Raw genomic sequence first — 19,825 nt, 5'->3', positions numbered from 1 at the left:
AAAATGAGTTGTGCTGGTAGAAAACTTCTCCAACCATACACCGAACCTATTTTTCGGTTTTTCTATAGAGCAACACCAAATATGGTATTATTGCAAAAAAATTGTGAGACAAAAACTCAAAAATAATAATCCATCCGTCTCAGTTAAGATACACATTTCTTAGCCAACACACGGGATTTTATGAGTTGTTAGTTAATGTGGTAAATTGGAGAGCATAAAGAGTGGTTATAAGTATTGACAGAGAAATAGAGTAGAAGTATTTAATTGGAAAGAGAAAAAAGTGATTGGATATATTTATTGGAAATATAAATTTACCAAAAATATAAATGTATCATCTTTGTTTGGACAAACTAAAAAGTTAAGTGTGTTATAATACCCCAAATGTGAAGGCACTAATTTTACATTTTTATTTGATGGATTCTAACTCGAATGGATGCTTACCTCTACAAATTACTCTAGACCACAATTAACTTTTATTCTTATTGTTATTTTGTTCCTTTCAAGAATAAGCTATATATGTGCATCATATTATTTTGTTGGTGGCAGTTGATCCAGATTTAATATCATTTGAAGATATTGGAAGAGTAATTGTATCAAAGTGTGAAGGGTTGCCAATATCAATTTGTGTTATCGGAGGAATTTTGCGTCAAAAAGTACACACTTTAGCAGAATGGAGAACGGTATGTGAGAACATGGGATCATATTTGAGGCATGGAGAAGGTGTTGAAGAATACAAAAGGGTAAAACAAGTGCTGGAGTTAAGTTACGATGCCTTGCCTTATTACTTGAAACCATGCTTCCTCTATTTAGCATGTTTCTCTGAGGATAAAAAGATAGAAACAGAGAGATTGTATTTATTGTGGATAGCGGAAGGCTTCATTTCATACCAAGATAAAGGACCGAATGAGACTCTAAGAGATGTGGCTCAAAGATATCTAACTGAACTTGGCATGAGGTGTATGGTTCAACTGCATGAAGCTCACTTCTACAGTCCACGTGAGAAGTTCAATTCGTGTGAGCTTCATGATTTAATGCACGATCTCTGCTCTTCTAAAGCTGAATCTGAAGAAGAAAAGTTTCTAAAGCGCATTGATGCTTCCGAACCTCGGAACAACATTCTTTCAACAAGGTTAGAACTACCTCCATCCATTGGAAATTCCATAAGCAGATTAGTCATCAGTTATGACTACGAGTGTATTATGAGTATAATTGGGTTAGAGGAAGTTAAAGGTCACCTGAATGCTCCTCGGTTTGCAGCTTGCTTTCAAGCCTAGCCAACTCAGTCGAACGGGGAGATCTTTTATGCTTCTCCCAGAGATCCCTTATCCACCTTTCATTTCCTTCGAAGAAAATACAATTGACTTTAAGATGTCGCAGTACTTGAGGATATTTGTGGTAGAATGTTGTGAGTTTGAAGCAGGTGAGTTACCGAGTAAGGTGGGTGAATTATATCATTTAAGATACTTGAGTTTGAGGTATTCTAATGTGAGAGAGCTACCAAAGTCTATATGCAGCTTGCCATACTTGCATACCTTAGATTTGCAATTATCGGGTTTTATTAGATTGCCAAACGTGATCTGGAAGATGAAAAGACTAGAGCATTTGTTTCTCAAAGATAAAATAGAAGTGATTGGAGGGGAGAAACTAAGACTAGATGGGCTACAGGAGTTGGAGACATTAGAAGATATCACAAGTGAGACTTGTTGCATTGCAGATATCCCCAAATTAATCAATCTGCAGAGTCTACATGTTAAAGTTTGTGATGAGGATAGCATGTCAATTGTGTTGAGCAACAAAAAAAGCCAAGTACGTGAGACTCATCTTTGGGTTGAGTCATGTGATCTAAGATCAGAGAAAGATGTGGAGGTTTTAAATAATGGGTTGATGTCTCCCTCTTTGGTTCATTTTAGGATGGATAAATGCAATATGAGTGGCAGTTTTCCATCTTACAAACAACGGATGTGTCAGAATTTAGTACAGTTGACACTCATGGGTTGCAAGATTAAGGTAGACATGATGGAGTTTGGCAAGTATCCCAGTTTGCAAATGCTAACTTTAGATGGGGTCGAGGTAACAGAAACAGTTACATTCCATTCAAATTCCTTTCCACAACTCAAGTACCTTAGGTTGTACAAGTTGCATGATTTAAAGAAATGGGAAGTAGAAGAGAGCAATGCCAAAACTTACTTCCTTGTGGTTTACTGGGTGCCTAAATTTGGAGAAGTTTCCGGATGGTTTAGGGTTTAGGGTTGGACAATTCAAACAATGGACCGAGAAGCCATACTCTTCTTTAATCCCAGTCTTCAAACAATCTCTTTCGCCTCTCTTTTTCCTAAATTTGTATTACCTTCAATTTCTTTACTTGATATTGAAAAGAGACAACTTGTCTTCGAGAGCATGAGTGAATCACTAGAATGAAGGTCTGATGCCAATTTTAACAGCCCGCCCTCCTAGGGTACAATAAATGGGGCGAATGCTACCAAATTGACTTAAAGCAACAAAACATAGGCTAGGGTTTCATTTAAAGAGTTTTGACTAAATCCTTTCAAGGAAATATCAGAGCAATAATTCAACGACTTAACCTAGAAGCTTCAATAAGTAAAGGAAAGGGGTATCGTAAATGACGATCAAAATCTCAAAGTATGACATAGTTTTCAAAATAAAAATCACAAGAAAAGTATAAGGCCTCAAATCGAAAGAAAGACGCAAATATCCAAAATAAATTCTAAAGTGTATCAAAACTCAGCGGAAATCGACCAAAAGAAAGAGTAGCTATGTATGAAGACAAAACTACGCTTGAAGTTCATAATATCCATCTTAATTAATTAACATGCTCAACACCCGCCACCGCTCGTCATCGTTCAACCTGCACATAAGAAAAACACGTGCAGGACTGAGTATTTTGAAATACCCAGTGAGCTCGTGGCCAAAACATTTTTTTTATCAAGTTATGCCACCCTTACCATAGTGAACTCGAGTTTTAAGCAGTTATAAAGAATATCACGAGTATCACAAAATATTTTCCGTAGACTGTCCAGTCAAAATAACTCCCCATTTTCTCATCAATTTCCACATATCACAATCACAATCTTATTCTTTCCATAGTGCGACGAAAGCGTGGCCACGCTTTTCGCCCACGAGACCGGACGACTAGTAAGGACGGCTCCCTATCCCCTCGTGTACACAGCCAGGTAGGGTTTGCGGCCCATACTCAGACCCAAATTCGTATAATCATATCCATAGCCCTATAGCCCAATGGAGCGAACTCACAAATTAGGCATCAGACACACAATATCACAATAAAACAAACATAGGCATGGCATAACAGTTAAACTGTTATGTGGCCGAACTCTCCACTTTCATAAAAATTTCAATATATGAGAGAGTTTAAGAATAAAGCCCACCTCGACTGCTTAAATTTCAAGTAGTTTCGCTTTTCCGTTATCCGGCTTCGCAACCGAGGTTTCACCTTTTAATCACATAGGCATACATCGCAAATTAGATTCAACACAACCCTTAATTCATGCATGTCTCGACACTTTCCCTTTTCCCATCGATTTATCTTGTCATTAATCAAGGCCATCACATAAATTCCATTCACATCTCAACTCTAGATTTAGCATCAACATATGTCACACAAGAGTATTTTGCTAACATCAACGCACACACACACAACACGCACGCACGCACACACACACACACCACATGCATACATATTTACATATCCCTTTTTATCCCACTTTCACTCAAACAAGATGCATGAGGGTTCAAGAGACCGATTAATCGGTTAGAAAGAAGAGGAATCGATTGGAAGAAGAAGATAAATATATTTAGCCTTGTAAATAAGGAAGGGATTTTTAATATCAACTAAAATAAGGTATGTCAAGATCTCTTGAGGTATGGAAAGATTTGGTAGAATATTTAAATTCTAGGTATGGAAGGAAATCAAACAAGGAATCAATACAATAAGCAAAATATTATTTCCTTACCAACATAGTGATTTTTGAAAATAACTTGTAAATTTTCTCTTGGAAATAAGGAATAGTTGGGTTTTGGATTTAATTTAGATAAATACCCCAAGAATTAAATAAAATCCGGAAAAATAGAATTCATTCTCCAAAAATCAAAGGGGTTCAAAAATTCACAAGAATTAGGTGGCTATTACTTATGGAAATTTTCTCTAATATTCTCACTCACCCTTAAACAAATAATTCACCTCTTAATTTAATAAATCACATGTCAGGTCACATAGCCAACAAATTTGACTTTTCAAACTTCCCGATCACAGAAACTCATGCAATAAATTCACTTATCAAATAATTCACATCTCTCACATCATAATAAATTTCAGCGCTCTAAAATTAGGGTTCTAAATTCCGAGATGTTACAGTGAGCTTGATGGTAGTTGTCTTTTAATTCAAAAATTAGGTGAGTTTGATGGTACTATTACATCGGCTGCCACTCGTCGGACCCAGACCCTCAGCTGTAGCTCGAACGCTCGATAGCTGACGCAGTTGAGTCATTTAAGAACTAGGGTTCTTCGCTTCAAACGCAGTTGTGGATGAAAGAAAGAGGAGAAGAGGATTAATATCGTGAATGAGAACTAAGGTTTTTGAAATAAAAGTTATACTCCCTGCGTCTCACTTTAAGAGTTCCGGTTGAGTTCGGCACGGGTATTAAGAAATATAAAGGAAATTTGGTGAAAAAAGATAGTGGGATGTGGGTCCTACTTTTATATATTAGTTTCATAATAAAATGTGAATGGGAAAAGGTGAGTGGAATGTGGGGCCTATTACCAATAATGGAATATTCCAACCGGGACTCCTAAAATGGGACACCAGAAAGTAGTAAACTGGGACTCCTAAAGTGGGACGGAGGGAGTATTATTTTTAAATATAATTTTATTCTAATAATAATTAATATTGTCGAATTTATTAAAAAAATTATCAACAAAAATGATAATTTGGTCAAAATTGGGATAAAAAACATTAAATGTTATAATTTGACGGAATAGTTAGCCTTGGACGATCGTGATCCTAAAGTGACGAAAGAGAAAAGACACCGTATCAGAAATGGACCACTCACTCCTTAAAAAACCTTATAAAGGGGAGGATTATCCATACTTTTATAGGTGAACTAGAATCGTTACCAAGCTGATGTAGGACCAAATATTAGAATTTTAACACAACATTTCACTTGAATTATTGAAACAAGATAAGGTAGTACTAGTACTACACGAAGATAATAAATAATAATGGACCCACAACGTGGTTATAGCTATCACATTATTAATTGGAAATACGTTAATCACTAGTAAACTACTCGGTCTCGTCCTCTGTATTATGTAAAACTTTAAAACGTAGATATCTCAAAATAATAATTGAGACATTATTTCGTTGATAAATAGAGTAAGCAATAACACAAGATCTAATTTATACTACTACTAATCTACACAAAATAAGAAAATAATAAAAAATAGGATAGCTGAATCTGTTACTACTAGTGTGTTTCTGGAAACCCTTCTCGGTTTGCTGGTTGTTAGGTAGCAAGTTTTCACATTCATAAATGAGAACAAGACATGGAGTATGCGTTCTAGAATCATGTAAAGATTATAGTTGTTCTGTCATCAGTTTTTTCACTTAAAAATTACCTACTTGTTCATTTTTATGTCGCATTAGTGCGATCATATTTATTTCAATTCATTATCTCTATGGGTGAAATTCAAATTTTCTTTGCAAAATACCAATTTATCTTCTCAAAATTCAAATGCTGTTCCCATTCAATTGATCAAATATGAGCAAGGGTTAGGGGATATTAATCGATATGACGATCCATTATTGACGATGATGACATAGCCACGGAGAGAAGAAAAACCCTTTTTTCCGATGACAATGCGGAAAAGAATCGCATAAAATAAACACGTATCGAAACAAATGGCTTTTCTTCTCTTCCCTTTAGCGGGCCACTACATACCCTGATTGAACATCCCTTATAATACTGTCGGCAAGGATGAGGTTTCAACCTTTTTGTAAGAACATATCGGCCTCCCAATGCTCGAAAATGGGACCCACAACGTGGATACAGAAATCAAATTTAAAATATAACATTCAATAAGCTTGCCTACTTCCAGAGGTCCCACTACGTTCATACTCAAGTATGTGTGGATCTTCGCATTGCTAAGTTACTGATCAAAAGCAGGGCAAAAAAAAAAAAAAAGAAGAGAGAAAACAGAGAAAAAATAGAATGGCAGAATTCGTTGCAAATGCTGCTCTGGAAATCCTTCGTGATTTGCTGGTTGAAGAAACTAAGTTTCTGCTTAGTGTGAGCGGTGATGTTGAGAAAGTCAAAGCAGATCTGAGAAGCATCCATGCCTTGTTGATGAGAGCTGACAGAGAGAGACGTGATTCTCCATCTCTGAAGCTTTACATTTCCCAACTCAAAGATCTGGCGGAAAAAGCTGAGAATCTGCTCGAAACGTATGCCGTTGAAGTGCAATCCGAAGAGGAAGGACGAAAGACTCTCAAGGAAAAATTTCAAACATTTGTATCATTCTTGAATGTTGCAGTATCCACGAAGTTGGAAATGAGGCTCGCCACATAATATCAGCCCTGGCCGAGCTCACTAACAAGTTAGAGTCGGAGTTGGGACAAGAAAGCTCATCTGTCTCGAGGCAGGGAGATGATGAGCGGCAGCGGATGTTGAGGCAGACGTATGGTCATGAGGTTGAGCCTCATTTCGTGGGCATGGAGAGTGACATCGAGCTTTTGGTCTCAAAGGTGAAGGATGAAAAGAGGCAGCAGCGAGTGGTGAAGATATATGGGATGGGTGGTCTCGGAAAAACTACTCTCGCCAGAAAGGTCTACAACCACGCAGGCCTCCAATCTTATGCCCGAGCATGGGTTTGCATCACCCAACAGTTTCAACCTAAGGCCGTTTTTGGTGATATTTTGAAACAACTTGATAGAAACGCAGAGATTGGTGGCATGGAAGAGCAAGAGCTGGTGAGAGGAATACATAGTTTTCTGAAGGAGAGGAAATCTGTGGTGGTGATTGATGATATTTGGAATAATGATGATTGGGAGATCATAAAGCAAGCTTTTCCGGTGAATTGTAATGTCATTCTCACCACTCGCTCCCAGAATATTGCTAATCAACAATCCGAACCTCACAAGTTGAAGTTTCTTACTGAAGATGAAGGTTGGGCTTTACTTCAAAAAGTAGCAAATTTATCTCCAGGTCTGAAGTTTAACTCTCTTCTCTCTTCGATGTTATAATTGTGTAATTAGAGAATGTCATCTAAATATAGCATTACTAAACATGTTTGGCGGGTCACATTATAGTAAAATTAGTTTCCAATACAGAACGTATAACTATTTCGATTCGATTTTGTATATTAAAATTATAGACATAGCTTTATTAACTGCCTTATATTGATATACGAATGTCTTTGTGTTGATATTTAAGGCTGATAGACCAACGTGGCAATGCTATGTGATATCAATCATTAAGTTAGGAAGGGAGATAAAAATAATCATAAGCACTCCATTCATTTTAATTTGATGAATTGTACCACTCCGTCTTGTAATACTGCCCACACCTAGAAATTGATCTAGAGCACTATTTACTTTCATTGGTTTCTTTAAGAATAAATTGAATATCTGCATCTTATTTTATTTTTATTTTTTTGTGTATTGTGATCAGTTGACACAGATTTAAAATCTTTAGAAGATGTTGGAAGAGAAATTGTATCAAAGTGTGAAGGGTTACCAATATCAATTTGTGTTATTGGAGGGATTTTGCGTGCAAAAGAATACGATTTACCAGAATGGAAAAAGGTAAATGCGAACATGGAATTATATTTAAGGCATGGAGAAGGTGTTGAAGAATACAAAATAGTAAAACAGGTGCTGGAGTTAAGCTATGATGCCTTGCCTTATTACTTGAAACCATGCTTCCTCTATTTAGCATGTTTTCCCGAGGATCACAAAATTGATTCCAAGATAAAGGACACGAGACTCTAAGAGATGTGGCCCAAAGATATCTAACAGAACTTGTTATGAGGTGTATGGTTCAACTCCATAAAAGTAGTTACTACTCTCCACTAAACAAGTTCGATACATGTGGGCTTCATGATTTGATGCATGATCTCTGCTCTTCTAAAGCTGAAGCTGAAGAAGAAAAGTTTCTGAAGCGCGTTGATGCTTCTAAATATCTGACCGACATTCTTTCACCTACTCAAACAAGGTTAGTAATACCTCCATCTGTTGGCAATTACAAAAGTAGATTAGCCATCAGTTGTGACTTTGAGCGTGAAGTGTCAGGTATAAGTGGGTTAGAGGAAGTTAAAGGTCTTAGATCGTTTATGCTTTTCCAAAATGGTTTAATTTTACGAACCATTGGCTTCAAAGAGAGTACGATTGACTTTAAGATGTCGCAATACTTGAGGATATTTGTGGCAGAAGGTTGTGAGTTTGAAGGGGGAAAGTTACCAATCAAGGTGGGCGAACTTATTCATTTAAGATACTTGAGTTTGCAAAACTCTAAGGTGGGTGAGCTACCAAAGACCATATGCAACATGCGATACCTGCAGACCTTAGATTTGAGAGTCTGGAATGTAATTAGATTGCCAAATGTGATTTGTAAGATGAAAAGACTAAAGCATCTGTTTCTCCCATATCATGGCATAGAGGTCATTGGAGGGGAGAAACTAAGACTAGATGGGCTATATGAGTTGGAGACATTAGAACGGATCAGCAGTGAGACAACTTACATTGCAGATATCCCTAAATTGATTAGTCTACAGAGTGTACATGTTAGAGTTTGTGATGTGGATAGCATGTCAATTGTGCTGAGCAACAGAAATAGCCAATTACGTGAGACTTGTCTTCAGGTTGAGTCATGTGATCTAAGTTCAGAGAAAGGTAGGGAGGTTTTAAATGAGGGGTTGATGTCTCCATCGTTGGTTACTTTGACAATGTTTGAATGCAATATGAGTGGCGGTTTTCCATACTACAAACAAGGGATGTGTCAGAATTTAGTAACTTTGAGACTATATAACTGCAAGGGTAAGGTAGACGTGGAGGAGTTTGGCAAGTATCCCATGTTGCAAAGTCTAACTTTATGGGATTTTGTCAAGATGGCAGAAACAATAACTTTCCGTTCAAATTCATTTCCACAACTCACGCAGCTTGGGTTAGACACATTGCAAGATTTAAAGAAATGGGAAGTGGAAAAAGGAGCAATGCCAAAACTTACTTCCTTTCTCATCAACGGGTGCCCCAATTTGGAAAAGGTTCCAGATGCTTTGAGATTCTCCTCCTCTCTTCGAGAGATGGAAATCTTGAATATGCCAAGAGAATTTATAGAGAGAGTAAATGGAGAAGATTATGGGCCATTTGTCGAGAAAAGAATATATTAGGGTCCGTTCTATGAGATGAATATATTTGTGAAGAAGATTTTTGGCCGTAAGCTAAGAATTTAGGAGCAAGTGCCTGATGTTTTTGGAGGTAATAAATTTGTGAGCATACATTATTAATTATATACTATCGCTATATTTGGTAGGGTAGATGAAATTCTATGAACAAAAATGTTATTTTTGCTTATAGAATTTCATCCCTAGATGAATTAGTCATTTCTACGAACAAAGAATTTTATTCCTAGATGAGTTAGTCATTGTTGTCATAGAATTTCATCTTAGATGAGTTAGTCATTTTTGGTCATAGAATTTCATCCTTAAATGAGTTATCTACCCAACCAAATAGGAATTATGTATATATTGGCTAGGGAAGTTGTTTCTCTTTTGTGTTTTCTATATAACTAACTATGTACTAGTATAACAACTAATTTTAAAGTTACAACGTACATCCAATTTGGTGCTGCCATGTGGCACAAAAAATGCAATATTGTAAACACTAAAATGCAATATATATTTGTAGAAGCTATAAATGAATTTCGGCAGATTGCATTTTTGTTATATACAGATTGCATTTTTTATTGTTAAGTTTTGCATTTTAGATATTGACTGTTTAATTTGCATTTTATATATAGGCGGATTGCATTTATATATGTGAAAATGCAAAACTTAAGAATATAAAATGCAATTTATGTGAAAATGCAAAACTCAACACTATAAAATGCAATTTACCTACAACTAAAATGCAATCTGCGGAAATGCATATACAACTCGATTGCATTTTTGTGTTTAAAATATTGCTTGTTTTGTGCCACATGGCAGCACCAGATTGGATGTACGTTGTGACTCTAAATAAGGAGGCACCCTAGTGCTCCCCGCTATATATATGCATAATGATCTTGACCTGTGCTATTTTTAATTTCTTTATCAGATGATAACTTCCTAGTGAAGGCTCTCAAGACTTGCTTATTCGCATTTATTGGCTCAATTAATGATAAGACTTTGTTGAATTATGGTTATGTACTCTCATATTAATAATTAGGCTTTCCAGGGCACCTCCACGACCAACACCCGAGCCACCTACATCGGCTCCAACACATCCGCACCGCAACTGACATCCACATCATATGCTCCAACTTCCAAGATTATGTTTAGTTATTTCTTTATAGAGTTGAGTCTATTTTAAGTCTTGTTACCGAGTCTGTTATTATTTTCATCTAGGTTTTCTTCGTGGTTCTTTCTCGGATCAAATTACGAGAGTCGAACCACATAGGTTTAGGTATGTTTTTCCATTATATAAGTTGAGCAATACGAACTTATCTTTTCTGGCCTGTATCATATATCCTCATAGTATTCTATCAATTTGTTTTCTTGTACGAGTTATAATTCTCTTTTTTCAAATACCCACAATTGAATGTTAGGTGGATTTGGTTTTTGTGTCCACCAAATGCTATTATTGTTATATAGTAGTATATAGTTTTTGTGGACAGATGAAGTAATGCTTTCAAGATAAATGTTAAATTGGGTTCTAAAATAATCAGGAACATATAATTGTTTTAAGAGTGTAGCTCAAATGTGCATTACTTGTGCTATTTATTTGTATTTTTGGAATTCTTTTTATGTACTCGAATACCTTCATGATATTCTTTTAACTCTTTTCTTTTACCTCTTTTCTTGTCCAACTTAGTACAATTTTCTTTTTGTATAAAATACTCACAATAAAAAACTATGCTATTGAGAAATGTAGTAAAGGTAAAACCAAGAGTAGACAGTGTGAATAATTAGATAAAATGAAGAAACCAAAGCTTGCAATTTTCGAAAATCATAAGCCTCTTCATTCCTCGAGATAAACTATTGCCTATATAGCATCAAACACAAACACAATCAGCTCAAAAATGCATTTTCAATCACACAATTTGTTGAAGTTTAAGTTGTCAATAACCATAATGCTCAAAAAGGCAGCACCAATTATAAATGTGATAACTTCAGCCTATTATTACTGCGAAATTCTAAATCTCTCACAAATGTTGGTACATGAGTTGTGCATATTATTGGCCTTCTTCAAACTAAGGATAATATGGATATCTAGACACACTTGAAGCTCCAATTTGACAAAAATATCATGAAGAATTTCCAAAAAATGAAGTGAAATGCAGGCATCTAGGCAATCCATCATCCAAACAGTCCCATCATTGTTCCACCAAGTCACTTGCTCTCTGCGTCATATATATAAGTTCTGAACAGCATATAAGGAAAAACAAACGAAAGCAAAAACTAAAGACTAGATACATAGGCTGAAATGTTTCGGGAAAAAGGAAAACAAAAAACTATGTTTAAATGTAGAAACATATCACTCCTGCAATATACTTTTATTAGAAATAACTCAACCCTATAAGACTTGGACTCCAAACTGAAATTTGAACACACTCTCCAAGTAGTATTGTACAATCAAAATTTTCTGCAGACTAAAGTCGCAACTAGGCAACTAGCCAAGTTGACTACTATGCATTTTCCTAAATATGCATCTAAGGAAACTTTGAAGTCACCCGTTCAGAAAAATACACACAATTACCATTTTCCTAAATATGAACATCATATAAGTTGATACGGTCATACAAATAATGATATTTGTTAAATAAGGTTCTTTTTAACAAACATGATTCTCACCTTCATTGTTTTGACCAAGGAACCAGATTAGTTAGAGGAAAACACAAGGCTCAACTAAACCAGTGGTTCCTATAAAGTACTTATCTAATCAGTAATCATGCATCAGCAAAGATTGGATCATATCCAACTCCTCTTCTTTATGCAAGGGTTACTATAATAAACACAGCCAGAGGTTTAACTACATTGCCATCCTAACAGGTCCGAGAATCCAAGGTTTAGGGGATATTAATCGATAGGATGATCCATAATCTGACGATGATGACATAGCCACGAAGAGAACAAAAGCCCTTTGTTTTGATGCGAAAAGATCTATCGGCCTTATTTAGTGTTTTAAAAACCGGATCAGACCGACCGATTCGGACGCGAACAGGTGCTTGGTCCGGTCCGATTCATGCAGAAGGTTGTGCCGTTTCGAACCTGGTGAGTCGGCCGGTTGGACCGCTTTTAAAATTTTTCAGAACCACTCCACCACCTTCTTATTTGTGAACAACATGAACTTCAATTTTTATTATATATAATTAGATAAATAATCATTATAATTACCATATTTAATTATACACGGTATACTATATAAACTAATTCATTATTTTATATGCAAATAATTTTATGCATAATGGAATACTTGTATATGATTAATTTGTTTATCATCAATTATAATTTAGTTATACTTAACATCCATGGTCTATAATTATATTTTTATCATTCACAAAATTTATAATTTTATATATAATGCAATTATCATCTACCTTTAAATTATACCGCATTCATTTTACTTAAATTTAATTATATGGAGTCTTTAATTATTGGTTTGTGTTAAAAATGATAACACCTATTAAAGTAATGCCGTAACACCACATATCCAGCAATATTATAAACGCTACACAACAATCTATAGATTGTTGTATAGCGTGTTGCATATTGCTGGCCGAGAAAAAATTGCTGTATACAGTGTTGTATATTGCTGTGCGAAATTTTTGCACTTGAGCATTATTTTTATTGCCACATGGCAGCTTATTATTCGTCCACATATACAAATGATTGGCTAGGAATGGTGGTATGGTGTTATTTTAAGAGGTGTTGTCATTTTAACGCACCCCATTATATTTATCATCTATATTTAAATTATTTATCACCAATAAAATTTAAATTATAGTGTTACTCCCTCCGTCCACAAACAATAGATCACTTTTGCCATTTTGGGATGTCCACAAAAAATAGATCACTTTCTTAAAATGGACAGTTTATCTCTCGTACTTTTCCCACTTTTTCTTCCCTCTCTCCTACTTTACTCACTTTTTCTCCCTATCTCTCTTACTTTACCTACTTTTTCTCCTCTTTTCTCTTACTTTACCAATTCTACATTAAAACCTGTGCCATACACAAAGTGATCTACTTTTTGTGGACGGAGGAGCATGAAGTATTAAATTATATTAATCATTTCTATTTAACTTATATAAATTATATAGTATTTAATACTCCCTCCGTCTCATAAAAGATGTCTCACTTTCATTTTTAAATTGTCCCACTAAAGATATCACACTTCCATTTTTTAAAAAAGTTCTATCTCACAATAATATAAGTAGTATTATATTTTCTCTTTCCACATAACACACAAAACAAAACTTTATAAAATCATGTGTCGGCCCACAAGTTTGACATTTTTTGTGGGACGGAGGGAATAGTATTATGGTTGAACCACTGGTCTAATCAGTCCGACCAGAACTGATAGTTTCGCTTGTTCACTTATCGGTCCTATTTTTCAAACATTGGCCTTAGTCCTGTGTAGTGTTACGAAAAGACCTAGGCAATACGGACAAGAATCGCAGAAACTAAACATGTAAGTGTGTGCGCACCTTTGCATTGCTAATTTACTGATAAAAGGCAGGGGAAAAAAAAAGAAAGAGAGAGAGAAAAAAAAAGTAGAATCGCAGAATTTGTTGCAAATGCGTCTCTGGAAATCCTTCATGAATTGGTGTAGGCTCTTGAAGAATAAATTAAATCCCTAAACATTACTAAAGAATAAAGCAAAATTCCAAACATTATTAAAGCAAAAGAATAAAGCAAACTCCTAATGACTAAAAGTAGGATCTATAATACACAAGGAAAGTATAGTGAGCTTCCTTCCTTATCAAAAAATTCCATCTGCTTTAATTGGGTGTTCTTCTTTTCTCCACTTTGAAAATCTCTGTATTGCTGTGAAGCATTTGTGTAGAATGGCAGAATTTGTTGCAAATGCTTCTCTGGAAATCCTTCGTGATTTGCTGGTTGAAGAAACTAAGTTTCTGGTTAGTGTGAGGGGTGATGTTGAGAAAGTCAAAGCAGATCTGAGAAGCATCCATGCCTTGTTGATGAGAGCTGACAGAGAGAGGCATGATTCTCCAACTCTAAAGCTTTACGTTTCCCAACTCAAAGATCTTGCTTTCAAAGCTGAGAATCTGCTTGAAACGTATGCGGTTGAAGTTGAGTCCAAAAGGGAAGAAGGGCGGAGGAACCTCAAGGATAAATTCAAAAGGTACATATGCATCATGTGTGAGTGCTGCAGTGTCCACGAGGTTGGGAAAGAGGCTCGCCACATAATGTCAGCCCTGGCCGAGCTCACTAACAAGTTAGAGTCGGAGTTGGGACAAGAAAGCTCATCTCTCTCCAGGCAGGGAGATGATGAGCGGCAGCGCATGTTGAGGCAGACGTATGGTCATGAGATTGATCGTGATTTTGTGGGAATGGAGAAAGACATCGAGCTTTTACTCTCCATGGTGAAGGATGAAACGAGGAGGAAACGAGTAGTGAAGATATATGGGATGGGTGGTCTCGGAAAAACTACTCTCGCTAGAAAGATTTACAACCACAGAGACCTCCAATCTTATGCCCGAGCATGGGTTTGCATCACCCAACAGTTTCAACCAAAGGCCGTTTTTGTTGATATTTTGAAACAACTTGATAGAAACGCAGAGGTTGGTGGCATGGAAGAGCAAGAGCTGGTGAGAGGAATACATAGTTTTCTGAAGGAGAGGAAATGTGTGGTGGTGATTGATGATATTTGGAATAATGATGATTGGGAGATCATAAAGCAAGCTTTTCCGGTGAATTGTAATGTCATTCTCACCACTCGCTCCCAGAATATTGCTAATCAAGAATCCGAACCTCTCAAGTTGAAGTTTCTTGCACAAGATGAAGGTTGGGCTTTACTTCAAAAAGTAGCAAATTTATCTCCAGGTCAGAAGTTTAACTCTCTTCTCTCTTCGATGTTATAATCGTGTAATTAGAGCGTGTCATCTAAATAGAGCATTTCTGAATATGTTTGCCGGGTCGCTTTATGGTAAAATTAATTTCCAATACAACTCTTTTTTATAGTATTAAAATTATTAAAACTAAAACACAACTTTATTATTAGTCTTGTGTTGATATACTTATGTCTTTAGTCTTGTGTTGATATACTTATGTCTTTACGTTGATATTTGTCTTTACGTTGATATTTATCTTTACATGTTTAATGTTGTTGATGATAAAGTTGTGTCTTTGTGTTGTTAATTTTAATATACAAAATCGAAAGTTATGCATTAAATTAGTCATTATTTGATCATAACACTATTTTTGGCTGTTTATGATTTCTGTGTTATTCTATTAGAAATTAGAGCCTTTTTAAATGAAATGTAACTAACTTTCTTGGATTTTTTAATTTTCATTTTACAAGATATTTCGAATGTGTCGTTGTAGGTTGGATTAAGTACAGGCATTTTGGACTTTTTGAATTAAATTTATGATTAGATTATATTTTTTGAATTACTTCAGATTATGCATTAATTCAATATGATATCCAAATACATGCCCCTATTTAATAGGAGAAAAAACAAATTCTATAATCAAGATATAACAAGGTGGCAATATGATGTGAAATGAATCACTAAGTTAGGAAGTGAGATAAAAATAATCTAGAGCACTCCATTCATTTTAATTTGATGAATTGTACTACTCCATGTAAGGCTGCCCACAACTAGAAATTGATCTAGAGCACTATTTACTTTCATTTGTTTCTTTTAAGAACAAATTGAAAATCTGCATCTTGTTTTTTTTTTGTTTTGTGACAGTTGACACATATTTAAAATCTTTAGAAGATGTTTACTTTCATTTGTTTCTTTTAATCGAATATCTGCATCTTATTTTTTGTGTGTGTATTGTAACCGTAGACACAGATTTAAAATCTTTAGAAGATGTTGGAAGAGAAATTGTATCAAAGTGTGAAGGGTTACCACTGTCAATTCGTGTTATTGGAGGGATTTTGCGCTCAAAAGAACACAATTTACCAGAATGGATAAAGGTAAATGCGAACATGGAATTATATTTAAGGCATGGAGAAGGTGTTGAAGAATACAAAAGAGTAAAACAGGTGCTAGAGTTAAGCTATGATGCCTTGCCTTATTACTTGAAGCCATGCTTCCTCTATTTAGCATGTTTTCCCGAGGATCACAATGTTGATATAGAGAAATTGTATCTATTGTGGATGGCGGAAGGCTTCATTTCATACCATGATAAAGGACCCAGCGAGACTCTAAGAGATGTGGCCCAAAGATATCTAACAGAACTTGTTATGAGGTGTATGGTTCAACTCCATGAAGAAAGTTACTACCCTCCACTAATCAAGTTTGGTACATGTGGGCTTCATGATTTGATGCATGATCTCTGCTCTTCTAAAGCTGAAGCTGAAGAAGAAAAGTTTTTGAAGCGCATTGATGCTTCTAAATATCTGGCCGACATTCTTTCACCAACTCAAACAAGGTTAGTAATACCTCCATCCATTGGCAATTCCAAAAGTAGATTAGCCATCAGTTGTGACATAGAGCGCGAAGTGTCAGGTATAGATGGGTTAGAGGAAGTTAAAGGTCTTATATCGTTTATGCTTTTCCAAAATGGTTTAATTGTACCAACCAATATTGGCTTCAAAGAGAGTATGATTGACTTTAAGATGTCGCAATACTTGAGGATATTTGTGGTAGAAGGTTGTTGGTTTGAAGAGGGGAAATTACCAAGCAAGGTGGGTAAACTAATTCATTTGAGATACTTGAGTTTGAGGAATTCTGATATGAGAGAGCTACCAAAGTCTATATGCAACATGCCATACCTGCAGACCTTAGATTTGAGAGTCTAGAATGTAATTAGATTGTCAAATGTGATATGGAAGATGAAAAGACTAAAGAATCTATTTCTCAATACTGAAATAGAAGTTATTGGAGGGGAGAAACTAAGACTAGATGGGCTACACGAGTTGGAGACATTAGAATGGATCAACAGTGAGACAACTTGCATTGCAGATATCCCCAAATTGATTAGTCTACAGAGTTTACATGTTATAGTTTGTGATGAGGATAGCATGGCAATTGTGTTGAGCAACAAAAACAGCCAATTACGTGAGACTCGTCTTATGGTTAAGTCATGTGATCTAAGTTCAGAGAAAGATATGGAGGTTTTAAATGAGGGGTTGATGTCTCCATCGTTGATTACTTTGACGATGTATGGATGCAATATGAGTGGCGGTTTTCCATACTACAAACAAGGGATGTGTCAAAATTTAGTAACTTTGGAACTATATAACTGCAAGGGTAAGGTAGACGTGGAGGAGTTTGGCAAGTATCCCATGTTGCAAGAGCTGACTTTACAGGACTCCGTCAAGATGGCAGAAACAATAACTTTCCGTTCAAATTCATTTCCACAACTCAAGCTCCTTAAATTATACATGTTGCCAGATTTAAAGAAATGGGAAGTGGAAAAAGGAGCAATGCCAAAACTTACTTCCTTGTTCATCATAGAGTGCCTCAATTTGGAGAAGCTTCCAGATGGTCTGAGATTCTCCTCCTCTCTTCGACAGTTGAAAATCATGTATATGCCAAGAGAATTTAAAGAAAGAGTAAATGAAGAAGATTATGGGCCATTTGTCAAGAAAAGTATAATAGGAGCAAGTGCCTGATGTTTTTGGAGGTAATAAATTTGTGACCATACATTATTAATTATATAATATATATATTGGCAAGGTAGTTGTTTCTCTTAATTTTGTGTTTTCTATATAACTAACTGCTATATATAGAACTAACTGCTATGTATTCAGGTCAGAACGCTAAGTATAAGTAAAACTCAAAACACTTGCAGTCCATTGGATCTTATGATCTAACGGTTAGATTAATGCCACATGTCATCTAATGATGTAGAATTTTAGACTAATAATGTAGCTCGGATAATAATGTAGCATTTTGGTTTAATAATGTACAGTTTTAGTCTTACAATGTACACTTCTAGTCTAATAATGTACCTCGGCTAATAATGTAGATTTTTAATATGATAATGTAAGTAATCACAACCATCCAATCTAATGATCTAAGGGCTGTGATTAGTACTGTGTTTTACACTAAGATGCTGTAAGGACCCTAACACACCCCGCTATATATATACATAATGAATTTGACCTTGTGCTATTTCTAATTTCTTTATCAGATGATAACTTTCCGGTCCAACAGAGCTTTGATTTCTAATTATTAATTATTACTCTCATATTAATAATTAGGCTCTCCAGCGCACCTCGACGACCAACACCTGAGCCACCTGCATCGGCTCCAACACATCCACACCGCAACCGACATCCACTTCATATGTTCCAAGATTATGTATAGTTATTTCTTTATAGAGTTGGGTCTATTGTAAGTCTTGTTATCGAGTCAGTTATTTAACTTCATCCAGGTTTTCTTTGTGGTTCTTTCCCGGATCAGATTATGAGAGTCGAACCACATAGGTTTAGGTATGTTTTTCCATTATATAAGTTGAGCAATACAAACTTATCTTTTCTGGCCAGTATCATATATCTTCGTGATATTCTATCAATTTGTTTTCTTGTATACAACTTATAGTTTCTGTTTTTTCAAATACCCATAATTGAATGTTGGTGGATTTGTATTTTGTGTCCACCAAATGCTATTAATGTCATATGGGAGTATATTTTTTGTGGACAAATGAAGTAATGTTTATTGACTCTTTGTTCTTTCAAGATAAATATTAAATTGGGATCTGAAATAACCAGGAACGTATAATTCCTCTATGAGTGTAGCTCATATTTGCATTACTTGGGGCTATTTCTTTGTATTTTTGACAATTTTTTTATGTACTCGAATATCTTCATGATATTCATTCAATTCTTTTCTTGTACAACTTACAATTTTCCTTATGTATTAAGTACTCACAATTAAAAACTACACTACCGAAAAATGTAGTAAAGGTAAAACCACGAGTAGACAGTCAGAATAATTAGATGAAATGAAGAAACCAAAGCTTACAATTTTCGAAAATCATAAGCCTATTTAATATCTTCATTCCTCGAGATAAACAATTGCTTATAGCATCAAACATAAACACGAACAGAATCAGCTCAAAAATGCATTTTTAATCACACAAAATGTTGAAGCTAAGTTGTGAATTTACCATAGTGCTCAAAAAGGCAGCACCAATTATAAATGTGATAACTTCAGCCTATTATTACTGCGAAATTCTAAATCTCTCACAAATGTTGGTACATGAGTTGTGCATATTATTGATCTTCCTTCAAAATACTCAAACTAAGGATAATATGGATATCTAGACATCTAGGAAGTCCATCATCCAAACAGTCTCATCGTTTGTGTCATATATATCAGTTCTGAACAGCGGAAAAGGAAAAACAAACGTAAGCAAAAACTAAACACCCATACATAGGCTGAAATGTATCGGGAA

The 19,825-nt window shown here is 35.4% G+C and overlaps 3 protein-coding genes and 1 pseudogene across 4 annotated transcripts; all 4 read left to right on the top strand.

Annotated features, from left to right (window-relative positions):
- The first annotated feature begins 1,368 nt into the window (after positions 1-1,368).
- LOC148927066 (putative inactive disease susceptibility protein LOV1) lies at positions 1,369-2,247 on the top strand. Its single transcript, XM_089070285.1, has one exon. It carries the CDS (start codon positions 1,369-1,371, stop codon positions 2,245-2,247), a length of 879 nt encoding a protein of 292 aa, XP_088926411.1.
- A 3,996-nt stretch (positions 2,248-6,243) lies between these two features.
- On the top strand, positions 6,244-7,274 carry LOC148927065 (putative disease resistance protein At1g50180). Its single transcript, XM_089070284.1, has 2 exons — positions 6,244-6,476; positions 6,566-7,274. Exons 1-2 carry the CDS (start codon positions 6,244-6,246, stop codon positions 7,272-7,274), a joined length of 942 nt encoding a protein of 313 aa, XP_088926410.1.
- Positions 7,275-7,704: 430 nt separating this feature from the next.
- On the top strand, positions 7,705-10,815 carry LOC148927064 (putative disease resistance RPP8-like protein 4). Its single transcript, XM_089056233.1, has 2 exons — positions 7,705-9,506; positions 10,464-10,815. The coding sequence occupies exon 1, from the start codon at positions 8,057-8,059 to the stop codon at positions 9,416-9,418; it is 1,362 nt and encodes a 453-aa protein (XP_088912359.1). The 5' UTR covers positions 7,705-8,056; the 3' UTR covers positions 9,419-9,506; positions 10,464-10,815.
- Positions 10,816-14,238: 3,423 nt separating this feature from the next.
- On the top strand, positions 14,239-18,905 carry LOC148927063 (putative disease resistance protein At1g50180; annotated as a pseudogene). The gene is made up of 3 exons (XR_016137837.1): positions 14,239-15,292; positions 16,264-18,049; positions 18,560-18,905. The product of XR_016137837.1 is annotated as a putative disease resistance protein At1g50180 (transcript).
- The last annotated feature ends 920 nt before the right edge of the window (positions 18,906-19,825 follow it).

The sequence above is a fragment of the Salvia hispanica genome, chromosome 4 (genome assembly GCF_029641045.1).
Source record: "Salvia hispanica isolate PSC_SH4W2 chromosome 4, Shi_PSC_v1, whole genome shotgun sequence".
NCBI classification, from domain to species: Eukaryota; Viridiplantae; Streptophyta; class Magnoliopsida; order Lamiales; family Lamiaceae; genus Salvia; species Salvia hispanica.
This window is presented reverse-complemented; position numbering and strand designations above follow the sequence as displayed.